At 49.6% G+C, this 25,427-nt stretch overlaps 2 protein-coding genes across 2 annotated transcripts; one reads left to right on the top strand and one right to left on the bottom strand.

Moving 5' to 3' along the window:
• Positions 1 to 8,829: 8,829 nt before the first annotated feature.
• EGR2 (early growth response 2) lies at positions 8,830 to 15,462 on the top strand. Its single transcript, XM_072756124.1, has 3 exons — positions 8,830 to 9,105; positions 11,529 to 11,637; positions 13,000 to 15,462. Exons 1-3 carry the CDS (start codon positions 9,007 to 9,009, stop codon positions 14,247 to 14,249), a joined length of 1,458 nt encoding a protein of 485 aa, XP_072612225.1. The 5' UTR covers positions 8,830 to 9,006; the 3' UTR covers positions 14,250 to 15,462.
• Positions 15,463 to 18,212: 2,750 nt separating this feature from the next.
• Positions 18,213 to 23,027, bottom strand: ADO (2-aminoethanethiol dioxygenase). The gene has a single exon (XM_026013520.2). The coding sequence runs from the start codon at positions 22,252 to 22,254 to the stop codon at positions 21,442 to 21,444; it is 813 nt and encodes a 270-aa protein (XP_025869305.1). The 5' UTR covers positions 22,255 to 23,027; the 3' UTR covers positions 18,213 to 21,441.
• Positions 23,028 to 25,427: the final 2,400 nt, after the last annotated feature.

Raw genomic sequence — 25,427 nt, 5'->3', positions numbered from 1 at the left:
GCTGGTCACCCCAGTAGAGTAGACCCAACCACACTTAAGCCACCCCACACAGATGTGTATCTCTTCTGGTTGCACCACAGGCTGATAACCTAGAGGGTGGTAAGCAATGAGTCAGTGCCAACTTCAGAGAAATGGGACAAATGAGGACTACATGGGATGGTCCTGGGGCTGGTGGCCCAAAGTTGCTTTCAGTGACCTAGTGGGCTAGGATCTGGCTGGTCATCAGTTGTTGTTGCTTAGCTTTATGCTATCAGCCTCCCTCATTGGGGGTAAAATGACACGGCGGTATAGAACAGGGTCAGCGCACACCTGGGGAAGGAAACATATGACCTAAATGTTAACTGGCCACCAGCCATCAAGGTGTCGTAGGGATTTCACAAGCATTCAAGGGCCTGGGCCTTCCCAAATAGTAGTTGAGGCTCACATTAGACAGAACTTCAACATCAGCACCAGGAGACCTGACTGGGAATGCCAGCTTCACCTCCTCAATAGCTGTGTGAACTTAGGTGAGGGCCTTGGCCTCTCTGGGTCTCATTTGGCTTCTATGGGCAGTGGGAAAGGTGAACATGGCCTTGCCAACATCACATGGCTGTATTTCAAGTCCCAAGGGAAGTAATGTGTGTGAAAGGGATTTGGGAAGGATAGAGAGCCACATAAAATGTCTGATGAGGCTTTACAAGCTCTGGGAAGTGTGGGAAATCAGGAAGTTCATCAAAGAGTTGATATGGATGCTGAAAGGATCAAAAGGAAAACTTCAGAGGACAGGCTATAGGAACGGAGATTTGTCCATGTTACACAGGAGAGGTCGAGGGCTGTATCCAGCCTGGGACTGGTTCTTACTCAGAACATCATGACTAACTTCTTTCATGTCTCCTGAAGAGAAAACAAAATAAAATACATAATAAAAAAAAAGTGTTTTCTATCTCTGAAGAATGGATGTCTTGCAAGCGTGTTAAATACCAGGATGTGTTACTAAAGCAAGTTTGGTATTTTGTCTCTAATGGACTTACAGGAGACTTGAGTGTAGGGGACTTAAATGTGATTCTGGCTAAAGATAAAGGAAGATATTACACTACAAACAGGGCTTTCCTTTTTTTTGTTTTGTTTTGTTTTGTTTTTGTTCCTGGAATTAAATTCACAAGAATTTCCAAGCTGTAAGCTACACAAAGACAGGAAGTTTTGTTCACTGATGCATCCTAAGCACCTAGCACAGTACCTGGTGTGTAGTAGGTGCTTAATAAATATTCACAGGATGGATTAACAGAACACCATGGCTTGTTCCAGTGTTTGAAAGCAAGACTGGCCTGTCCCTATATATTCACTTGCTCTCTGGTTCACCTACTTAAGTAGGCCCAGTGCCAGCATGTTGAGGGCCCACTTCGTAAATCACAGCAGTGGCTTTCAGACACCAGGGAATTTGCATGGAGTGGAGGGAGTCAAGCCCACTCCAGTTCAACTGTATCACCAAGCTTTGACTTTCTGTATATACTGGGCTTCCAGATATCATTTTCCATGGTTTTGGTTTGGAGCTGCCATCATATGAAAGTGTGTCGTGATGAGAAGCCTGAAGCACAGGAAAATCAAGGAAATAAGTCTTCTGTTAAGGTGTTTTCACTCGAGGATTTCCGAGTAATGGATGAAGGTGCTAACGTGGTCATTTTGGTCATGTCTTTTGTGTTTTTTGTTTCATAAAATCCAGACAGAGAGAAGAAAGGATCTAAATTGTTCCAGCTCTCCTCTTTTTTGAAGTTTCCACGGGCTGTTGCCTAAATAATCTTTTTTTAAGGTTTTATTTATTTGAGAGAGAGAGAGAGAGAGAGAACATGAGTGGAAGGACGGGCAGGAGGAGAGGGAGAAGCAGATTCCCTACTGAGCAGGCTCACCAGGCTCCATCCCAGGATCCTGCGATCATGACCTGAGCTGCAGGCAGGTGCTTAACCCACTGAGCCACCCAGGCACCCCTAAATTATCATATTTTTAAAGAGCAAACTTTCTAAATTCTAAGAGGCTGGGAGTTGGCCAGGTTTCTGGGGAGATTCTGATTGTGTGCTTACAAGGCCATTGACTGAAATTGCTCTGTTACCCAGTGGTGATCACATTGTACCCACAATATTCTCTCAGGCACAATAGCTCCTGAGCAGAAACATACATTCTAGTTAATTATTAGGATAAAAGAAGTAGCGTGACCATGTGTCTAGGCCTGTATTTAACATCAGGGAAGCAGACCCACCAAGGATGCATTCATTCCAAAGGCCTCAAGCCTCAGGGGGACACATTCCCCAAACCCATCTTCAGATGAAAAGGAACACACATATCTGGACCACCTGATATGAAGGTGAAGGAAGAGGCAACAGATCACTTTGAAGGGCTTTAGAACTGGTCAGCAACTGAACGGGTTAGAAGTTCATTTCAGCTGTTGATGGGCCGTCCCTGTCCTGGAATCATAAATGTCGCCTCCTCTCTCACCCCAATCTGTATTCAGCTCCATCACTAAAGGTCCAGCAATCCGCACAATTGCTCTGGGAGATGACGATCGGATTTGCAGTGCATGACCTGCTTTTCAGAATGTGTTCTTAATTCTCTTCCTTTGACTCACTGCAATACCCGGCTGAGGGCAGCTGAGGCAGGTATGCCCAGGCCCATTGCAAAGATGAAGAACCCAAGGCTCAGAGAGGTTAAGTAGCTTGTCTAGTTACACAGGCTGGGGTAGGTCCTGGGAGCGCCTGCTGACAGGTGATGGAGTCACACTGCTTGGGTTTACATCTTGGCACTTCCACTCAATTAGCTCTGTGGCTTGGGTTTTTGTGACTCAGTTTCTTCATCTGTAAAGTGAAAAGAGTAATGATATCTACTTCATGGTGTGGTTGGTAGGCTAAGAGATAAGGCAACATAGTCGGCAGAGTGCTTAGTACACTGTAAATGCTTGCTAAATATTAGCCATTATTATTATCAAGGATACCATTATTGTGGAGAGAAACCATGGAGCCTGATTCCCCATCTAGGGCATTTTCCACTCCACAGTGACACACCTGGCACCAGGTTCTGCCAATCTCCCTCCACCCAATCCTTTCCCTCTGCCCTCACCACCTTCCTCACTCAAGACAGTGAAAACTCAAACTCTCTGTGGCCTTTCTGGTTGCGACTGAAAATTCTGGGCAGGCATGAGGGGACGTGATGTCTTTACATCTTCGTGGCATATGGTTGAGAGTATCATCAGATATGGGAAAAGAATAGCCTATCTCCCAAGGCTGCCACCCGAGGCTTGAGTGATGCGAGTAGAGTGATGCGAGTAGAGGAGGCACTGCTGCTTCCTTCGGCATCAACCACCAACCCAAGATAATGGCACCAGTCTGCGGCAGAGGTAGAACTGGGAAGGGGAATCTTGGGGCTCCTCACCCTGAATTCCTTCCACTCCCCAGCTGCATGCATTGCCTGCATCTATGACCAGTAGATGGAATAGTCGAGGAGGGAGGCTGGCCTGAGAAGGGCTTCTGGGTTGATGTCTCCACAGTGGTCCTCACTCTGGGCTACTGTCACATCAGTGGTACTCACTGTGCTGAGAACAAATGGTGGCAGCTTGGAACTTCCCGATATAAACAAGGCCATTCCTTGCTTAATCCTTTCCCCAGGGATGCCTGGGTGGCTCAGTAGTTAAGCGTCTGCTTTCGGCTCAGGGCGTGATCCTGGAGTCCCGGGATCCAGTCCCACATCAGGCTCCCTGCATGGAGCTTGCTTCTCCCTCTGCCTGTGTCTCTGCCTCTCTATCTCTCTGTGTCTCTCATGAATAAATAAATAAAATCTTCTTAAAAAAATTAAAAGAAAACTTTCCTCAAAGGGCATATCTGAAAAGAAGCCCTTCAGAGGATGTTTTCTAGGGTCCTTGTCCTTGCCCTGAAGTCCAACATCTGGAGAAATCATTAGACATCCCATGCTGTCATCTGGGTAGAATAAATCTGGAGCTCTGTGACCAGATAGCATATGAAAATCTCAGATGGGCCAGGTCTCACCTCTCACTGCTGGGATGGCTCTAGCAAGTTCCTATGCAGAACTCTGCTTGCTGGAGGACAGACAGGGAGCACATTTGGACGTCTCTGCCTTCAGGGACTTTATGGAGTTGAAAAGGGAACAGCACAGAGACTCCGTGAGACAAAGCACAAGGCAAGTCCCAAACACAGGTTACACGCAGTCTAGGAATGTCTCTTCTGGAGCACCGCCCCTAGATTTTGCAGGTCACTCGTTAACCCACTCTTCCTAAATTTTAAGTTTCTATTCTACGCTTTTAAACATCCTTGGAAAAACAACAGTATTATCATCACGCATTTCAATCTTCCTGGGGGAAAAAAACTGTTGTCAGTTAGGTTCTTATAAATGTGGAACTTGGCTTTTGAAGTTTAGATGACGCTTTCCACATGGGCACAGCTTGTTGTAAATTTTGTGTCAACAATCGCTGCTTTCTGGATGAACTTTCCTCCTTATGACCGAAACCCGAAACTCCTCAGCATTACTATCATCATTATTCTTAGAAGCTAGAACTCTGAATTTGGGGATAAATATCAAAAATGCTTTATACATCGGGATTGGAGGTGGAGCTATTCTTTTTGCTCTTATCTGCTGCAGGCTGCTTTCCATCACTTGATGCACTTAGGAGATGTGGGCTCTGGCCACTGAGAAAATAGAGCTCGTATTCTGGCTTGGCAACTTCCCAACGGGTGAATTTGGGTAAGCTCTGTATCTTCCTGAGCCTTAGTCCTCTCATCTGTGAAATGGGAAGAAACAGCCCTGTTCTGCAAGAAGGTTGTGAGGAATAAAGCAACGAACCCAGAAGAACATGGTACACTATCTACAAAGTAGGTGCTCAGTAACAGTAATAACTTAAAAGCTAACAGTGAATACTTACCATGCATACCAAATACCAAAAAGTATGCTAGGTGCTTTTCATCTATCAAAATAATTTAATCCTCAATATACCCTATGAAATATTTATAATCAACTTTTTCCTCTTTATAGAGGAGTAAACTGAGGCACAGATAAGTTATATAAGTTGCTTAAGAACATACAGCTAGGTAGTATCAGAATTAGGATTTTTAAAAAAGATTTTATTTATTTATTCATGAGAGACACAGGGAGAGAGAGAGAGAGAGAGAGAGAGAGGCAGAGACAAAGGAAGAGGGAGAAGCGGGCTCCATGCAGGGAGCCTGACACGGACTCGATCCTGGGTCTCCAGGGTCAGGCCCTGGGCTGAAGGTGGTGCTAAACCGCTGAGCCACCTGGGCTGCCCCAGAATTAGGATTTAAATCTAGGACCTGGGATCTGAATCCAGGCTGTCTGGGCCTCCAGAGCTCAGAATCTTAATCACAAGAAATGGTTAAGATTCTTAAATTGATCTTGTCAAGATTATTGAGTTGAAATATGAAACGTGTGATTTTGGGGAGGGGTTAAATGCTACAAAACAAATCTTCTGACAATTGGATGCACTGACCAGCCCCTTCCTTTTCTCAACATAGAAACAAAAGCTTCTCTGGGCAGTCTGACATTATCTGGAAAAAGGAAAATTGCATTCCATAACCTGGTATTGTAAGCAGGTTAGAGATGTGCGTATAAAAAAAAAATCCAGGAATTCCCTAGTTAGAGTGGACTTCATTTTTCATACATTTAAATGTATAAGCTGAAAGATTTAACATTTAAAGCATAAAAAAAAGGTGATTGGGAATGGAGGTTTGACTTTGAGCCTTTGCCAGCAAACTGACAGACTATCACTTATTAACCTGGCACCCAGGTTGATATGTACCTTGTCTTCAACAATTGTGATAAATGATACATTGATTTACTTTTTACTTCTTGCCAGCAGTGGTAAAGTGATCAGTAGGTTTGACATGATGTGTTTCTACCAGAGAGAGAAAGACTGTACTTCTGCAATCTAGTCATTTTCAACGGGACAAAATTCACTTGGTCTGTCATTTCCTGATTGAGAAATAGACAACGAAGGAATGTTATTTCATTAGGACTGTCACTGAAACACAATACCGATGTCAATAAGCATTTCTGTCGATGTTCTCTCGCTGAAATCTTGTTGGCATATTCTATTCCTTTGCAGAAGTTGAGTGGTAAAAAAAAAAAAAAAAAACCTCAAATGTTAAAATTATAATGCCATTGTCATTAGCCAGGAAAAGATAATGGTGGAGGAAAAGGAGAGACCTTGTAGAGCTTACAATCTTGGCGGTTGGGGGCAGTATGGTTTGGGGAGGGGCTTCCAAGGAGTCTGCTTGCACTGGCTACCCTCAGCCCCAGTGTACCAGGTATGGAAGGTGGCCTGGAGGTTTCCACCCACACTGGACTTTCTCTATTCCATGAATACATTCTCTGCCCTCCCACCTTGGGGCCTTACCACACCTGCTTTTTCTCCTGGGAATGCTCTATCCACTGACCATTCCTTAATCCTTGCTCATCCTTCAGATCTCGGCTTAGAGGAAGACTTCCTCAGCCTTCTAGGCTGAATTTAGTCCTATGTTCTTTTCCTTCATTGGGGTCACACTCTCTCATTGCTTACAATTTTATATTTGTGTGACTAACTATAAGCTCCATGGGGGCAGTAACCAGGCCTGGTTTAAGGCACCACTGTATGTCCAGGCTTTGGCTTAGCACCTGATACACAGTAGATGCTCAAGAAATATCTGTTGACTTCCCAATAGGTGAACTGAGCAACCTCTGCTTAAGCCAGTGCTGCTGCTACAACATGACATCACAGGAGTCTTATTTCCTCCTGTCTGGATGATTTGTGCCAACAAAACACAATTTTGGTTGCACACTGAACTGGTGTGAAGCAATGTTGCTCTCAGGCTTCCCAACAACTCTGATTGGCCTAATCTGTGCTTGTTTTATAGTCTCTGGGATTACTGGATGCCTGGTGAGATGCTGAATGCAGGGAATCATTTATCAGTTTTCTCTGCACATGTGGGCACCTTTAAGAAAGGCTTGGCTGGACGGCAGAGTTGGCAATTAGCCTGGTTTTCACTGAGATGCACATGTCCTATGCCATTCGAGTTTGGATCTGTACTTTCACGTGTGTCCGTAGTTAAGAGCAATTCTGACATCCCTTTGATTCCCACTCCAGTAGCAGTATCAGAATGGGAGTGAGTGAAAAGGACATTACAATAGGAATCGCTTCTAATGATGTTAAAAATGTTTCTTAATAAATCAAAATGCAAATGTTAACATTATTTGTGATATGCCTCATGGCTGATCGTGATTCTAAGTCCACATCATGGGGGAAAGAAAAGCTGGAGACCCCTTACAGAGGAGACTGAGTGCTAGCTGGAAGCCCCCGGCTGCTACGCTTGCTCTTCCCTCCCACCCAATCCCCCAGGCACAGGGGCAAGCCCACCAAATGCTCCTCTCCTTCCTTTCCCCTTCCCTTTTTGGATCTGGAATTCAGGACAAAGCACATCTGAATCTGGCATTAATAATCCTGACACATCTTGGAGTGCTCCATTTACTTGGGCCTTTTGACAACTCTATTTTAAAGAAAGACATTTAATTTGTTCAGGGTTTTTTTTTTTTTTTCAGGGTTTTTTGGGGGGAGTGATTTAAGAATCAATTTATTTGTAAAGGTTGGCTCTTTTAGTTTTTTGATCAGAATAAGTTCAAGTGCCTCAAAGTAGCTGCCCTGGCACATCTCTGTACTAAGTGTCATTCTCTGGCACAGGAGGGGCTCTGTGAACACCTGCAGGGTTCTTCTGGTCTCTACCTCTTTCTTTCCTCACTTACACCCTCCTGGAAGGATCCTGCGCGCCCGACTTCTCCTATTAGAGGGCCTATTAATTTGCTGGCTCTGTGCCAACCTGCTTACTCCATCCGTAACCTAGGTCTAGAGCGCCCGAGAATTCAAATTCTGCCTTCATCCTGGGGAGGAGTGTGTGCCCACGGCGGCCCTGCGGCCCTTGCCCTTTGAGAGCCCTGACCTCAGCTTTCCTCTCCTCAGAAACGCCGAAGAAAAGAGATGAAGTTGGCGAAGGTGACCCATTTCTTCCCTAGTGGGCCGACCCGGGCTCTGCGTCCTGCAAGAGCTGTTCCCTTTCCGGAACCGCGTTTTCCTGCGGGAAGGATGTAGGGACCGGGGCACTGTCCTTGGAATCCGGAGGCCGGCTGCAGGCGGACACCACCACTTACCAGCGGCGTGACTTTAGGCAAGTCGCTTTGGCTTTCCTAGCGCCGATCCCGGAGTGGTTGGCTTGACTTGGTTCCACCACCACTCCTCAGTCAAGAAGAAAAAGAAGAAGGTGCTTACAGGAAGTATCCACAGAGCCGTTTCCAGCGGGGGGGGGGCGGGGGGCGGGGGGCTCCCACCCAGGACTGGCCCCAGGCGCCCTCCCGGGAGCCCGCGGAGCCTCGCCGCCGCCGGGGCTGCCCGCGCCCCAGGCCGCCCCCGGCCCCGCCCCCCGCCCCCCGCCCCCCGCGGGCCCGGCCGGTGCGGCCCCTCAGAGGTGTGAGTTATTAGCGAGCCCGGGATGATTCCAGAGGGTCCGTCACTCCCACTTACTCTAACGCGCTCGTCAGACGGGCCAGGCGAGCCCGCCTCTCCTGGGGGGGCCTTCCGGGCCTCACCCGCCGCCCCAACTCGGCCTCCTCCTCCGGCAAGGGTGCCGCCGAGCGCCGCAGGTGCCCCTCTGCCAGGGCCGCCCCCGCCCGCGCCCCCGCGCGCCCGCGCCCGCGCCCCGGCCTCTGCGCCCTTCCCAGCGCCGCGCGGGCGTCCAGGAGCTCCCCCTCCGGGCGGCGCGGGGCGGCCGCCGACGGGGTTGGCAGCAGCGCCCGGCGCGGGGCGGCCCCGGAGACTCGCCCGCCCATGTGCGTGGAGGGGAGCGAAGCTTCGGCCGCCGCCGCGCCCGCTGCGCGCGTGTGGTGCCTCACCTCGGAGGCCGGCGGGGCCGCAGCCCGAGTCCCGCGGCCGCGACCCGCATTTGCATAACCTGCCCCCCCCCCCCGCCACTTCTGTCGGACTCCAGGCTGGAGATGCGAGTCGGGCTCCCCTCCGAGGCGTCGTCTTGCCGGTGGTCGGCGCGGGGGCCGCGGGGCCGGCCGGAGCGCGGGCGGAGCGGGCTGGCGCACGTGGTAAGCGAGCGGCGTTCTCTTCGTGTTTTCTCCTTTTCTTTTCTTTCTTTTTTTTTTTTTAAGGAATGGGACTTTGCACGTTTACGCCGAGGGTGGGGTCTCTACAAGGGCGCTAACGTCCCCGCGATTTCCTTCCTTTCCCTTTTATTTCTGTCTCCAATGGGGAAAGGGCGCGCGACGCGAGCGATAAACTTTCCCCGACTCCCTTCCTGGGCGTTGGAAGTCGGGCAGGTGGCCGGCCGCCCCACGGGACGGCTTCGCGGCGGGCGGGGGGGACGCGACGCCGGGGCGGAGCAGCAGAAGCCGCCGGCGGCCTCCCCGCGGTCCCGACCCGCGCGCGCTCGGGCCGGGAGGGAGCGGGCTGGCGGCGGCGGCGGCGGCGGCGGCGGCGGCAGGTGAGCGGCGCGAGAGCCGCCTGCAGCGCGCGCTTCCTCCACGGCGTGGCGTCGTGGCTCTCGCCCGCCGGGGTCCGCACGAGGCTGCGGCCGTCCCGGGCCGGGGGGCGGGCGGGGGCCGGGCCGGGCCGCGGGCGCTGCCCCCGCGCTCTGTCCCAGGTGGTGTCGGTTTCGGGGCGGCGCGGAGCCAGGCGGCGGCGGCGGCGGCGGGCTCGGGCCCCGGGACCACCTCCCGCGGGCGTGCTGCGAGCCAGGGCCCGCCGCTGTCTGGGCCCCCTTAAAGTTTTCAAAAATTCCTTCGGGAACTAAACGGGAAGGTCTCCATGCGGGGCAGTGTGGTTGTTTACGTGTTCACTCCAAGAGGGCAGCGCGTGTGGGGTGATGGCGGCCGGGAGCTGGGGTGCGCGGCGCGGGGCGCGGGCTCCCCGGGCCGGCTCTCGGCGGGGCCAGGCGGCGAGGCTCTTCCGAGCGTGCGTGTTGCGGGGTCGGGCCCGGCTGCGGGCCGGCGCGCCCGTCGGGGGCCGGAGGAGGCGGGGCGGGCGCCCGGCGCGCTGTCAACAGGGAGGTGTGTAGCGTAAGGTGTGCGAGTGGGTGTGTGAGAAGGCAGCGGGGGCGGGAGTGTGTAGCGGAAGTGGAGCGCGTGTGCGTGTACGAGTGTGTGTGCGCGTGTGCGTGTGCGTGTGCGCGGCGGGGCAGGGTGAGTGTCCAAGCCTCCATCTGGACGCCCCCACACAGCCGACCGCCCAGACGCGCCGGGAAGGGCGCCCGCTCCGCGCGGCAGCTGAAGGGGGGCGGGGAGCGCGCGGGCAGAGGGAGGGGGTGTCTCCGGCTGAGGACTTCTCTCGAAGCTCGCCGCAGTTACTCTGCTCCTCCTGGGGTCTACCCCCCAGCCCCAAGGTGCCCGAAATACTTAAACAAACAAACAACCCCGACCCCGTTCCGTTTTCGCTCCTGTATAAATAGCACAGACTTTCCAAAAAAGCAATACCGCATTCACTCTTATCACCAGCCACTTCTTTCCACCAAGTAATTCAGAAAAAAACAGTCAGCTTCCGTGAATGCATGCAGCTTTTTTTTTTTTTTTTTTTTTTCTTAGCTGCCTCCTTTTGCTTGCGGTTTTGAGCTGCCAAGAAAGTGAGTAGGGGTTTGACTGTAGTGTCTCGGCTCCGCTCGGTTTCTTTCCGAAGTTTAATTTTCCGGAATGGCTCCCAAACAAGGGCTGGGGGGGCGGGGCCGCCGGCACCGGATCTTCGCCTTTTTTGGAAAGTCCCGGAGAACCGGAATTCCTCCCCGCCCGGGGAGGCCTCGCCGCAGCTAGGACCCGCGAGCTCTTCCCCCCGCGGCCGGAGCCGCCCCCGCGGCGCCCCCGCCCCCCGCTGGGCCCTGCGCCCCGCGCGCGGACTGGGGGTCGGGCCGCGCGCCCCGGACCCCCGCGGGTCCCCGCTGTCCGGGAGCTGGGAGTCGCGAGCCCGGCGGAGCCCGCGCTGCCGAGCCCGTATGCAAATCGGCCATGTGACGGCAAGAAGCCGCCTGGCCCAGCCCTGTTCCTCAGTCCATATATGGGCAGCGACGTCACGGGCATTGAGGCCCTGCCCATAAATACTTACAGCAACACTTTCCGTCTAACCGAGAGAGCAGCAATTGATTAATAGCTCGGCGAGGGGACACACTGACTGTTATAATAACACTACACCAGCAACTCCTGGCTTCCCAGCCGGAGCGCAGGAGAGAGAGTCAGTGGCAAATAGTCGTTTTTCTTCTTTCTTAGGGAAAAAAAAAAACAAAAACCAGCAACTTGTTTGCTAGTTTTATTTGTTGGATTTTTTTTTTTTTTTTTTTGTGGTTGCTTTTAAGCGTGGAGGGCAAAAGGAGACACCAACTTAGACTCAGTCCAAATCCTCTCCAAAACGGCTTCTCTGACGCTCCAGGTAGAGAGGGAGTTGGGTCTCCAGGTTGTGCGAGGAGCAAATGATGACCGCCAAGGCCGTAGACAAAATCCCAGTAACTCTCAGTGGTTTTGTGCACCAGCTGTCTGACAACATCTACCCGGTGGAGGACCTCGCCGCCACGTCGGTGACCATCTTCCCCAATGCCGAACTGGGAGGCCCCTTTGACCAGATGAACGGAGTGGCCGGAGGTAAGCCGCACGTCCCCTCCGCGGGCCGGGCCCCACGCGGCTCGAGGGTGGTGGGTGGGGTGCGGTGCGTGTGCAGGACTTGGAGGAGCGGGTTGGGGCACGAGGCGGGCGCGCGGGGAGCCGGCGGGAGCGAGGGCCGGCTCGCCGGGGCTGGGCGCGCGGGCAGATGCACCGGGTCGTCGGCGAGCGGGCGAGCGTGCGCCGCGGCGCGCCCAGCCCCCGGCGGGCGCGGGGAGGGGAGTAGAGGAGGCGGCCCCCCGGGCTTCGGGCTTGTGCCGGCTGCTGGGCCGGCGGCGGCCGGGCCTCCCCGCTCCCGGGGCAGGGGCAAAGTGATGGGAAAGTTCGGGGCTCCGGAGGAGAGCTGGAGAGCCGGGCGGCGGCGCAGCGCCGGGGGAAAGCGTCCGCCGCTCCCGCCCGGGCAGAGCCGACCCCGGGGAAACCTCCGAGCGCGCTCCGCGAGCGGCCAGAAGGAGCGCCCCCACCTGCGCGCCGCCCGCGAAGTTGAGGGGGTTGGCGAGGCGGGAAGGAGGAGGAGGACGAGGAGGAGGAGGACGAGGAGGAGGAGGACGAGGAGGAGGGCGCACTACGGCGGGAAGCAGCCCCTGGCTGCCGAGGGAGGCCCGCGGGGGCACGGGCGCCGCTGGTTGCCTTGGCGATGCGGTGGAAAGTGGTCTCCCGCGGCCCCCGCTCCTTCCTCGAAGATCCGCCGCGGGCCTGGGGCTGGGGCGTGCGGGTGTGGAGCAAGGCTGCGACGGGGGAAGGGAAGGAAACCTATAGCTTTCTTCCACCGCGGCGCCCCATACCCTCCAGCAGCCGTCAGCTGTAGCGCAGCCGGGGACGGAGGGAGGGAAGGCACCGCGGATCGGTAGCAGCCAGGAAATCACTGATCTCTTTCTCGGGCTCCCCTCTCGGGCGGCACTGGCTGGGATGATCAGTCTCCTGGCTAGTGTCTGCCCTGGAGCCCCGGCCGTGGGACGTCCCCCCCCCCCCCCCCCCCCCCCAGACAAAGGAGAGCGAGAGAAGTTCCAGGCAGATGGGGAATTTTTAATATTGTTGCTATTATTGGGTGTTTTTATTGGGGACGAGAGCCACAGATGGCTGTGTGTGGGGGTTGGGAGTAGCTCATCCTGCTTTCCTGGAGGTAGTTTGAGTCCCAGACTGTCACTGGCTGCCAGTGGGATCCTGGGCTACCCTCTTCTTGCTGTCTCTGGGCTGCAGTCTTCCCACCTGTTGGACTCTGCCCCAGCTCTACTGTGCTAGGATCCTGGGATTTGGGAATGGACCTATGTTTAGAGGGGATGAAAAGGGATTCTTGGCTGCATTCTCATTGCTCCACCTCCATTCTTTCTGTTCCCTCCCCAGATGGCATGATCAACATTGACATGACTGGAGAGAAGAGGTCCTTGGATCTCCCATATCCCAGCAGCTTTGCTCCGGTCTCTGCACCTAGAAACCAGACCTTCACGTACATGGGCAAGTTCTCCATTGACCCCCAGTACCCTGGTGCCAGCTGCTACCCAGAAGGCATCATCAATATTGTGAGTGCAGGCATCCTGCAAGGGGTTACCTCCCCAGCTTCGACCACAGCCTCGTCCAGTGTCACCTCTGCCTCCCCCAACCCACTGGCCACAGGACCCCTGGGGGTGTGCACCATGTCTCAGACCCAGCCTGACCTGGACCACCTCTACTCGCCACCGCCACCGCCTCCTCCTTATTCTGGCTGTACAGGAGACCTCTACCAGGACCCCTCGGCGTTCCTGTCGGCAGCCACCACCTCCACCTCCTCCTCTCTGGCCTACCCACCACCTCCTTCCTACCCCTCCCCTAAGCCAGCCACGGACCCCGGTCTGTTTCCCATGATCCCAGACTACCCCGGATTCTTCCCATCACAGTGCCAGAGAGACCTACATGGTACAGCTGGCCCAGACCGCAAACCCTTTCCCTGCCCTCTGGACTCCTTGCGAGTCCCTCCTCCACTCACTCCACTTTCCACCATTCGCAACTTTACCCTGGGGGGCCCCAGTGCTGGGGCCACAGGGCCAGGGCCCAGTGGAGGCAGTGAGGGACCCCGGCTGCCTGGCAGCAGCTCGGCAGCCGCCGCCGCCGCCTATAACCCACACCACCTGCCTCTGCGGCCCATTCTGAGGCCTCGCAAGTACCCCAACAGGCCTAGCAAGACCCCAGTGCATGAGAGGCCCTACCCGTGCCCAGCAGAAGGCTGTGACCGGCGCTTCTCACGCTCCGATGAGCTGACCCGACACATCCGAATCCACACGGGACACAAGCCCTTCCAGTGTCGGATTTGCATGCGCAACTTCAGCCGCAGTGACCACCTCACTACGCACATTCGCACCCACACTGGCGAGAAGCCCTTTGCCTGTGACTACTGCGGCCGCAAGTTTGCCCGGAGTGATGAGAGGAAGCGCCACACCAAGATCCACCTGAGACAGAAGGAGCGCAAAAGCAGCGCCCCCTCCTCATCCGTGCCAGCTGCCTCTACAGCCTCTTGCCCCGGGGGCTCGCAGGCTGGGGGGCCGCTGTGCAGCAGCAACGGCAGCACCATCGGCGGTGGGTCCCTTGCCCCTTGTTCCTCTCGGACCCGGACACCTTGAGATGAGACTCGGGCTGACACACCAGCTCCTTGAGGCCCCGGAGGCCCCTTGTCCACTGGTCCAGTCGAGCTGCACAACAAACACTACCACCCTTTCCTGTCCCTCTCTTCCTTCCTTGGGCAAAGGGCCCCCTGTCCACTTAGAGGCAGGTCCTTCTTAAAACTCAGCCCACCTTAGTTTCTCTTAGGTGAGTTGACTAGCACCCCAAGGTAATAGGGGAGGCTTAAAAAGGGGTTGGGTGGGGGCCCCTGGCCTAGAGGGCTGAGGCCTGACCCTGCTTTAAAAGGGTTGTTTGACTAGGTTTTGCTTCCCCTTCTCTTGTGTTTTGTCCCAGTACGATTTTTTACTCTGAATGTCAGAGTTGATTTGAGACTTTTTCTACAGTAGGTTGGGAGATGCTGAGCCCTTCAGGTGGGGGCAGCAGGAAGAAGCAAAGCTGATGTGCACTTTATGGCTTGGGACTGATCGGGGAATGGTGTACAGTGAATGAAGCATGGCCTTTATGCTGCATTCTGTGGCCCTAGAACAGTGAATCAAAGCTTGTCTAGTCGTTCCAACCCTCTAAGCAATATGTATTATAAACTCAGAGAATGGAAGTGCAATGTGATGGGAGGGACATAGCAATATCTGCTCCTTTTTGAGTTGTTTGAGAAACTAAAGACTATTTTTTCAGTGTATATCCACTCAGATTTTGTGTATTTTTGATGTGCACTGTTCTCCAAGTTCTGAACCTTTGGGAAAAAAAGTAAAGCATTTATGATCTCTTGAAATGAGTCAGAGGTTAACTTATTTAAAGGGGGATGTACATATATTCTCTGAAACTAGGATGCATGCAGTTGTGTTGGAAGTGTCCTTGGTGCCTTGTGTGATGTAGACAATGTTACAGGGTCTGCATGTAAATGGGTTGCCTTACTATGGAAAAAAAAAAAATCATTCCCTGGGTTAGTATTGCTGTATATTTCTGCCTATTAATATTTGGATTTTTTTTTTAGAAAGTATATTTTTGTATGCTCTGTTTTGTGACTTAAGTGTTACCTTTGTAGTCGAATTGCAGATAAGAATGTAAATAATATTACTGGAGCTGACTTGTTTGGTTATTAGCTCTTAATAGTTGTGGAAATATAAATGATTTATTCTAATGCAAAACCACTAACTGAAGTTCAGATAATGGATGGTTTATGACTATAGTGTAAATAAATACTTTTCAACAATATTTTTGCTGCAGAAATCATTTATGAAAGATTTCCTGGGTGGGAATTCCATAGTCATCCAATGGCTTTTAGTGCTTTGACCAAGCCAGGATCTCCGAGGTTTCTCTGCTGGCCTTTCAACACCAGTCTGTTCACCCCCAAAGCAATCTCCATTCATAATCAAACACTAGTGTTCCGGGGATTTCCCCCGTGCATTAGTGTAAAAGTGGGGAGGCGTTGTTTTGACTCATTGTTCCGTCCTCTATAACAGCCTATAGCTTCTCTTGGCTCCTGAGTGGGCTCCGGAAAATAAATACTTACAAACAAGTGCCCACTCGGAGACTACACATTTGTGGCTGCTTTCAGAACCCTGACCAAGGCCAGGAACTCAGACGAGATGTGGCTTTGTGGAAAGTGTGGTGGCGTGGTCAAGCTGGAAATGACTTTTAGGTTCCAGGATTAGTCTCATGACCACAGAAAACTTTTTGAAAAATGCTATCACCTTTTCAGATCAAAAATGCACTCAGACACCGCTGAAGACAGCATTAATGGGTTGTCAAAGGAATTACCCCAGGACTCATTTCTCTCTCGTCTGCTCTCCCTGATTACCCCTATTTGGAAGGATCACTAATCTGTGATTCGTTTGGTGGGTCCAGAGACTGTCAAAATACCCCGCTCATTAGATAAGATAGGTACACACCAGCCTCAGAAAATCTGAGACATTCTTTGATAGGCAAATTAAATAGGCATATACGGGCTCCGTCATGGTACTGCATAATAGTCTGCAACAGAATATATTATAGGGCTCATTTAACTGCAAGCCTTTTGTAGTGATTTTAAAATATAAATCCAAAGAAAGGTATCTACTGGTCATACAGAGTAAATGGGTTGGATCTCTTGTGAAGTTATTTTACTCTAAAATTGGGCCTCAGTAGCATTTAAGTTCATCCACGGCTTCTGGATCCTGGATCCTCACACAAGTGTAACACATCAGATACCCACTGTTCAGCTGTATCGTCTGAAAACGGTCATGTGTGTCCTTTGCCACTGTCAGCCTCCTTCATATGTGGTTGATAACAGAAGGCCTGAATTTTAGAACAGCAGACAGTGACAAGCTACTTTTTGCCCTTCGGAGCCCTGGAATTTTGAGATCGAACTTGTGGAGGTAAATCAATCCTTCTATTTCCTCTTTCCTATTTCAAAGATACGGAATACCTCTTTTTGTGACTACAAAATAGAAATCCTAAACTTCAGGGCCAGACTTTTCTAGTGACTGGTATTATTCCATTAGATTCATACTTCCTAGTTCATCAGCATATTATTATCCCCACTTGGCTAATTTTGTAAAAATATGTATAAAAAATGCCACATTTTGATAATTGTTTTTGAGTACTACTCCCCTCCTACCAAAATTTCAGTATATTAAAATATAGTACACCTAAGTTTTATAAGATCTAGAATTGGCTTGCCAATTTAAATTTCAGAACACCTTTAATCAAGATAATGTAAACAACTGTGTACAAAGCAGGACTTAAAAACGGCTTTTAAGAAGTCATTTTAAAAAGAGTAAGAATATTTTAATAGTCAAATCTGTTACATAATCATTTTCACCTTGATGTGGGGTTGGTGAAGTGGCATAACATACCATAAGAAACACATCTTGGTGTTTCTTCATAGACAACTTGGCGGCTTTTACTTAACTTTAACATGTTAGGTAAATCTTTAATCAGATTTTACTCTCAGCTTTGAAACATTCAGGGTATTTTAATGCAGATGTCTAATTTTTTACTTTGCTCAAGAAATTAAGCATATAAAGCTAAGTCTGCTCCTTCTTTCATTCAATATGCTTTATCGAATAATATTTCTGATGGTACAGCTGTTACTAGGGATTCTGATTAAACTTCTGGAGAGTAACTGCTTGAAGATGATAATGCAAAAAAACAAAACAAAAAAGATCATAATGCATTTGTGATGGTTCACTGCATATTAAAAATAGGTCTATTAAACCTAAGTAAGGTTTTCACTTATTCATGAATCAGTGTATTTAAAGATCAACTGTTAATGAAATTAAACCTAAGTGTTTGATATATATTAAAAATGGCTGTAGTGATATTTTAACTGTCACACACACACACACACACACATATGAATGAATGGTCAGCATCATCAAGTACCTAAGATGCTGCCAGTCCAAACTGCAATTAAAGTTTACACAAGGGACACCTGGGTGGCTCAGCAGTTGAGCGTTTGCCTTCAGCTCAGGTCCTGATCCCCCAGTCCCAGGATCCAGTCCCACATCCGTCTCCCCGCAGGGAGCCTGCTTCTCTCTCTGCCTATGTCTCTGCCTCTCTCTCTCTCACTCTGTGTCTCTCATGAATAAATAAATAAACTATTAAAAAAAAAGTTTACAGAAACAGTAAAGAGAAGAAACATTTAAGTCCAAAGATTCCTTCCTTCACAGAAAAAATTATTTTTTGCTTTCTTGCACTAGTGTATTTTCCTTGTTAAATATAAAAGGATCTATTTTGTTATAGCAAAATATGATTAGACAGTTGTTTCAGATGTGTTTTCAATCAGATTGTTTCAAAGCTGTCTCAAGGAAATAGACTAAATGTATATTATTACTTGGGCTTTAGAATCTGTAGAAAGCCACCGGTTTTCAGTACGACATAATCCTACTGTATAGACTAAAGCTTTAATAGTAATTAAAATGTAAACATTATAGTAGTATTTTTCTTCATTTTGTAATAATCAAATAAGATTTACATCTAAACAATTTCAAACATGCCTTTATTTTCTGAAAGTACACTGATTTTAATCCAGAAATGTAAACATCTCTGGATCTAAAAATTCAGTATATATATGGGGCTTAACAAACGATTTCCTTGACAGTAGATGCTTCATTACACTGAAAGGATCAGCGGTTCGCTTGTTTGTAACCTGGAGTTCAGAATTCAGAATAGGAGGGTTACTGGAGTGGTACTGCCTCAGGTTAGAGATGAACAGTAATGGGCTGAACCCTTTATTAAAGACATACTGCTTCTTTGCTAAGCAGTAGAATTAGGGCACAAGATACCATCATTGGGATTAGATGAGCAGTAACAGTTTTCCTGGGATGCCAAGGCTGAGGCACCTACAAGAGGACAATGCAAAAGGAGGAATAAAGGGTGTGGATTTCGAGGAATTTAAGGGCTACTGGTCTTAAAAGTTCAGAGGACCCACTCCTGTTGACAAGTATTTCTTTAAAACGGGCCCACAATCTTCATTAATGAACAGCAGTTAGTGTAACTCAATCCATGCAAATCAGTCTTTGTAAAAAAATCAGTTCTCATAAAGTAGTAGGTAGGTATACAATACTCTCCATTAATATAACTGGCTTTTGATATAACCAGAGAATTAAAAAGCTTTAGAAATACTGAGACAAACTTCTCACTCATGAGAGGCAATTATTGCGATTGTTATTCAACAGAAAAGTGGTATCATTGTGCTCATTAGTCTGTGTAGAGGAAGACAAGTTTTTTCCACAGTTGTTACTAAAATATAGTCTACATTGCAGGAATATATGGAAATACAACAGCAGCACATTAAGTCAGTCATGATGAACAGTTTATGCAAAGAGGTGCCAGGTTTGTTGCACCACATTTTGTATTTGTATGAAGAATATTCTTGCCTTAGTGGCTCACTGAAACAAGTTATGTTTTCATCATTAATTTACTCAGAATTTATTAGTGAACCCAAAGTTTCACTGGTCTTATTGAACTAAATTAGAGAGTAGCATATTGCTATTTTGGCCTGTAACAATTCAGCTATTCTTTTGCAAAGCACCTTAGTTTTTTTCATTCAATCTGTTTGTACTTGAGAACTTTAAAGTTTGGAAAAACAATTACTCCTTTTTTACTGTCCTACTGCCAGTATGAGTTTGTCCGTTTAATGTACTCCAGGTTGTATTATATAGCATATACAGCACTATCAACAATCTTTCTAGGTCAATGAACTTTTTGCTATTAATTCAGAGCAGGTAGGCATGTGACTGATAACCATACACATTCATTACTCTGTTATTAAAAAAATTCATTTTGTGAACATTTTTCTAAGAAAATAATCATTTGCATATCTAGGATTCATTTTTAAACCGAATAGCATTAAGATCTGCTTCAAACTGCCCCCCCAGGCATATTAAACTATACCAGAATGTGAAGCTACCATAAAACGTTAATAATCCTAGAAGAAATGGTTGGTATTGTTCCTGTCTCAGGTTTTAGAAGAGTGGCATTTCGCATTGAATAAGCATCTTTCATTTTGTTTTAAAAAAAAATCAAGAATTTGCTTTTTTATTCTATTTAAAAAATTGGGAACAAACATTCCTTCACTCTGGGCCATAGTAACCCAGTGTGCACAAAGAGGCGAAGGCACATACTGTTTCTCTCCAGGGTCAACGCTTTCCGCCAATAGCAAATCTCCCCTTATTGCAGACCTTAGAACTGGATTGCCATTTGGGCAAGTCAATCAAGAGGGCTTAGACAACAGCTGGGCAGATTTTAACGTGTTTATTTCTACAGTTTGTTTTTATTAAAAGTGTTGTGAAAAAGGAATCCTATAAATAGTAAAAAGAGGGAAACAATAGTGCTCCATAGCCTGAAGCAAATGGTGTAAATACATTTGTAAACAAGGTAAAGTTGCTGAGCTTACTAAAAGGACAAAAATAAAACTAATTACAGATAGCACAACTGTTTAAGAGGTTAGGAAGTATTTTGTCCCAAGTTTTGGTGTTCTAAAATGGCCAGCAGTACAGGTAATTCTTTATTCTGTAGCCTTGATCATCTCTGCCTTCTCTCTTCCTATAGAAAACCACACTGGATGAAGCAAACAGTGACTCTACTATTCTGAGGGGTTTTGAGAACACTGCCACCAAAACACAGCTGGAACCACCAGCCTCCTGGAACATTAGAGCTCCTGAGAGAATTTGAAACAGTCATCAACATTTTTCTCTATTTTTGCAGGAAAATACTGGAAGTAAACAGGGGCACGGAATTCAACAGCTGGCTAGGGATGTTTTACATTCAGTGGTTTGGAAGCATAGGATTCAGCTCCTATCAATCTTCTCATCAGAAAACACAGAATTACCCTATCACCTCTTAAAGCACACTAAGACAAAAAGTCATTTGAAGATAATACAATTTTTGCATTAAAGGTCAATCTGCATCAAGAAATCTGTTCAACTCACAGATCTAGAGACTCATGGGGAAGATAATCTGTAAGTGACCACTTGTCACTGAGATATGCAGGTGCTGAATTTCTTAGTAGATGCTGCCAGAGTAAACCAGATGTGGCTACTGGGCAAGAGGAGGAAAGAAATTAAATCTTGTCCTCTACATGCATAGTTTTGTTTTGGGGGTGATGCCCCAACTCTGGAAAAAAGATTTAACTGCCACAGAGAACTAATTCGGCAGGACAGCTCACTTTAAATAGTAGCTCATCTTTTTAAGCCTAGTTTTTACCAATGACTTGAACTAAAAACAATTCAAACCACTGGGTCATGCAGTCAATAAGTTAAAACTATAACAATAAGTAAAAGGGTACAAGGACATAAGTGTAAAACAAAACCTATTTACCCGGGGAAGGGGAGGTGGTGGGGGCATTTAGTGTATTTTGTATAGCATAAGGAAGAGAGAAAAGAATATTTTCATTATGGCTTTAGGATGGAAGCGCTTCAGATAGTCCCCTACCCCTTTTCCCCCAAATCAAAAGCCCGGTGGCAGTGACAGAGCCAGGAAACAACCCAGCCTACCCTCCTTCCCCCGCCCCCTAACCCGGCCCCGTGGCTGCACTCCAGTCGCCCGCGCTTCCCACGGCTCCGGAGGAAGCGGCTATAGCCCATTCCAGTAGATCCAACGCCCAGGCCTGGGGGTAGGGAGAGAGCCCTTATGGTGGGTCGCGGGGCAGCGAGGCCCAGATGTGAATAGGGCACGTCTTCGGCCCAGAACAACCGGGCGCCGGCGGCTTCAAGGGAAGACTTTGGGACCTGGATAGGGCTCCCCCTCGCACCAGAAGTCATCGGCTTGCGGGGTCTCCAGGAGCCACACCTCTCGGGGCAGGTCACAGGCCGAGCTGGAGGCTTCCTTGTCCCTGACGGGCTCCAGCACCCGGTAATAGTGGCAGTCCCTGCCGTCGTCGGGGTCATAGGGCGGGGCCAGAATGTCCAGGAAGGCGGCGGGTCCGTCCACAGCATCGATCTGGTGCAGGTTGTCCTGGTGCGGGGTGAGGACGCAGGGACCGCTGGCCTCGGTGTACTCGGCCCGCGAGCGCAGCACGCCCGGCCGCACGGCGTCCCGCTCGCGGGCCTGCAGCGGCGGCTCGAACTGCTGCTCGGGCGGCAGGGGCCGCGGCTGCTGCCCGCCGCCCGCCTCCAGTTTGTCCATGCAGCTGATGCGCACGGTGCCATAGAGCACCTTGAGCATGCCGTGCATGCCCGGGTGGTCGTGCAACGGGATGGACGTGCCGCTCTTGAGCAGGAACACGCCGAGGCTGAAGCCGTCGGTCTCGTAGATGTGCATGTAGGTGACCGGCGGCAGGTTGGGCGGCAATGGCTGCAGCGTGGCCTTACGCGGGGCGATGTTGAGGTCCTCGGCGCGGACTTGGGTCAGCAGGTTCTTCAGCTTGCTCAGGTTCTCCGGGAAGCCCTGCGGCATCGGGGCCTCGGGGCCCGACGCCGAGCCGAGGTCGGAAGCGCTGCGGCCGCCCCCGCCGCCCCGGAAGGTGAGGCACGCCTGGCGGGCGATCCGTTGGATCAGGGAGGCCATGTTGTCTCGGGGCATGCTCCGCAGTTCCTCCGCGTGCCGAGGCCGGGCCCCGCCGCCCCCGGCTTTCCTCCGCCCCTTGCGGTCCCCGGCGGCCGCCAGGGCTGCCCGCAGCCTGGGGCGAGGCGAGCGGTCCCGCAAGTACGGGTCTTTCCGGCGCGCGGCGGCGCCGCGGCCAAGCTCAGCAGCCTCGCGCCCGCAACGGCCCGGCGCGCCCGCCCCGCGCCTCCGGCGAGCGCGCACGCGCACGACCCACACGCCGCACTCACGCCCGAGGAGCAGGTACCGGCCGCGCGGACCGTGGAAAGCTTCGCATTACGCCCGACGTCCCATTCAAGCGGCCCACACCTACGACGGTGGCCGGGCGCTCCGGCCGTCTTGCAGAGGCATGTCGGGACTTGTAGTCCGACATTGTGGACGAGCTCTGGAAGCGTTTCCTTTGTCAGCTGGAAGAGGAAGGATTGGATTTGTTTCTTATAAAGCGCCCTTCTCTGCGGTTCCAAGGTGTTGACTTCTTTGAAGAGAAGGTGAATTGGGGCACAGAAGAGAAGTAGCCAGTTAACTACAACTCCCGGCACCCCCAGCAGGCGGGAGTGACGCACTTCCGGCAGCTGGCCTGTGGCGTGGTGGAGACTCTTGGCCACCGCTTGCAACAGGGCAAGAGGGTCGTTAACCTTCCGGCGCCGCTGGGTCTTGTTCCGCCAAGCCGACTCGCTCTTTCTCGGTGCTCTACCCTTGGAAAGGAGACTGTTGCGTTCACTTTCTGTCTTCCTGGCCATCTAGGCAGCACTGTCTGCCACGGAGATTCCTGGACGGCATCTTCGAAATCTTCCAAGTTTCTTAGGAGATGAGCGGGTCGAGGCCGTCCCCAGTGACCGCGGGCCCCGGCACAGCCGTCCCCAGCTGTTGTTTGCATCAGGGTGTGATGACGCTGCTCTTCCGGCTGCAGAGCACGATAGCTGTGCTGGGACTCGACAGGCCCTGTGCTGTGGCCAAGGACTGTGTATGCTAAGGATTATCAAACCCTGGTTTTGCCAGGGAAGCACCTGGTTGGGAGGGGGAGGTTGGGAGGAGCTTCTAAGAAATACCGAGTACTGATTGTCATCTTGACACTGATTCACTAGGTGACTCTGAGGCTCCGTATGAGTGAGAAACCGTGAATGGTGTGTGAGAATCAGGCAAGCTCTGGGCCTTCACCTTACCCTGAATTTAGCCCTTTTGGACTTAGCTGAACATGGGCTTTGTGTTCGCTTTGTAATTGGAGTGGCTTTGAAAGTCCCTCCAGCCGAAAACGGCATGCTTTTTCAGTGGGCAGGGTAACCAATCGCATGGGTGCTCAGTATATGCGAGGTACTTTATGCCTAATGAATATTATGCTATTTCATCTTCATGCCAACTCTTTAGAGTTGGCCGCTCTTACGATTCCCAGTTTGCAGATGAAGGAATAAATTGCGCAAGGATAGTAGGAAATGGGCAGGGCCTCAGCAGCAGCGCAGGAAAAAAGTACAGTTTCACAAAACAAAACAAAATTAGCAAATTGATATTAAAAGCACTAAGGGTGGACTCTGGGTATTTTTCCAACCTGTTGTGCTACTTATAAGTTGTAGGTCTTTAGGCAGGTCACACCCTTCTCGGTCCTCAGTTTATGCACTTGTAAGATGCTGGGGTTAGAGTAACAGTCCTTCTGAACCCTACTTACTCATCGGAAGCCCCTGGGGAGCTTTATAAAAATAAAGATTTGGAGGTCATAGGCCAGAGATTCTAATTCAGAAGAACTGCTGTGAAGTCTAGAATTTTTTTTTTTCTAAGTTGCTACCCAAGTGATTATTAATATCAGCCCAGTTTGAGAATCACTTGCTAGGTCTGTAAACTGTGAGCCAGTCTTTAATAATTGGTGATTTTGATTAAGAGGGTGCTTATTTGTTTTAGAAAAGACACTTCATATTTATCTTGCAGAGTTGCCATGTCATTGTTAAGGTATTTAAATTACACTGTCAAAGTTCACCATGTAATGAAATCCCATGCAATCTTTTTCTAAAGCGAGGATTATTTAAAAGGAAGAATCCCCTGTCTTTATTTACAAATCTGGATTTTTTTTTTTATTGGTTTGCTTCTATTGAGGTATAGTTAGTGGGACGTGTAGACTATAGAACACAGACATTAGTAACATATAGATGTGTTTGATTTTCAAATCCGTCACTTCTTAGTGGTTAGCTATACTTACTTACCTGAAGCTCAGCTATGAATTGGAATAATATATGTGTGTAAAAAAAAAAAAGTTAATAAAAAAATACGTTAATAGCGTATGGAGCATAGCTGTCCCATAATAGTAGCTATTATAGTTTTAAGATGGTTAAAAGCTGCCTAGAAATTAGTAAACACCAATGAATTTAAATAATACTCAACAAATATTGCAATGGAATTTGACTTGAGAATCAGCTTATTTAGAGATAGAAAAAAGATAATTTTTATTGGTTAAACCATCCACCTGTTAACACCATCTTTTAGGTCCTTGCTATTATTTGTGACCAAAGACCTGAAAGTTTTCAAAGACTGCATGAATCAATCACCTGGGGGCATTTGTTGAAAGTGCAGTTTCTTAGATCCTTTCTACACCTACTGAATCTTTTGCACATTAAAGATTTTAAGAACGACTGAGTGTCCACAGGGCATGTGGTACTTTTTTTTAGGCCACAGGCGAGCTACTTCCATAATTCCTTTTGATCCTGTCCTTAAGAGCTGCACTAATGGATGAGATCAATCCTAGGGGCTTCTGCTCCTAAGAAACTCCTTGCCCTTCTGCACCACTGCCAATAGCATTGCCTGAGTAGCTTTCTATTACCATTAATGTCCTTCTTTTTATGCTCCTTGTTCTGTTTTCCTTTGTGTTGTAGTAAGCAGAAAGAAGATAAAAAATTTAGAAGAGGGAACAAGGTGAAGTAGTAAACAAGTGCTAGAAATACAAGGCAGACACAAGATTTGGGAAACATTTGGTATAGATGGAATCTATCATTTGGAATCTGTTATTCGACAAGTAGTATCTGCTGGGTTCCAGGCATTGTTCTCAGTTTTGGGGATTCAGCAAGGACTATCTGCTTTCCCAAGGAATTTACCTCTGTATGTGTGTGTATTTTGGGGTGGAGGTTTGTCATATAGTATAAATCAGTGAGCAATACAATTGTAGACAAATT

This window comes from Vulpes vulpes, chromosome 4 (assembly GCF_048418805.1).
Source record: "Vulpes vulpes isolate BD-2025 chromosome 4, VulVul3, whole genome shotgun sequence".
Taxonomy (NCBI): Eukaryota; Metazoa; Chordata; class Mammalia; order Carnivora; family Canidae; genus Vulpes; species Vulpes vulpes.
Note: the sequence above shows the minus strand (reverse complement) of the source record. Positions and strands in the feature narration are given on the sequence as shown.

What these genes read in the sequence shown, in the direction of transcription:
- EGR2 (XM_072756124.1), top strand. Translation starts at nt 9,007, where the DNA reads ATGCGAGTCGGGCTCCCCTCCGAGGCGTCGTCTTGCCGGTGGTCGGCG. An exon ending in GGAGCGGGCTGGCGCACGTG is followed by an intron (nt 9,106 to 11,528) that starts GTAAGCGAGCGG and finishes TTTGTGCACCAG; the next exon opens with CTGTCTGACAACATCTACCC. An exon ending in GATGAACGGAGTGGCCGGAG is followed by an intron (nt 11,638 to 12,999) that starts GTAAGCCGCACG and finishes TTCCCTCCCCAG; the next exon opens with ATGGCATGATCAACATTGAC.
- ADO (XM_026013520.2), bottom strand. Translation starts at nt 22,254, where the DNA reads ATGCCCCGAGACAACATGGCCTCCCTGATCCAACGGATCGCCCGCCAG.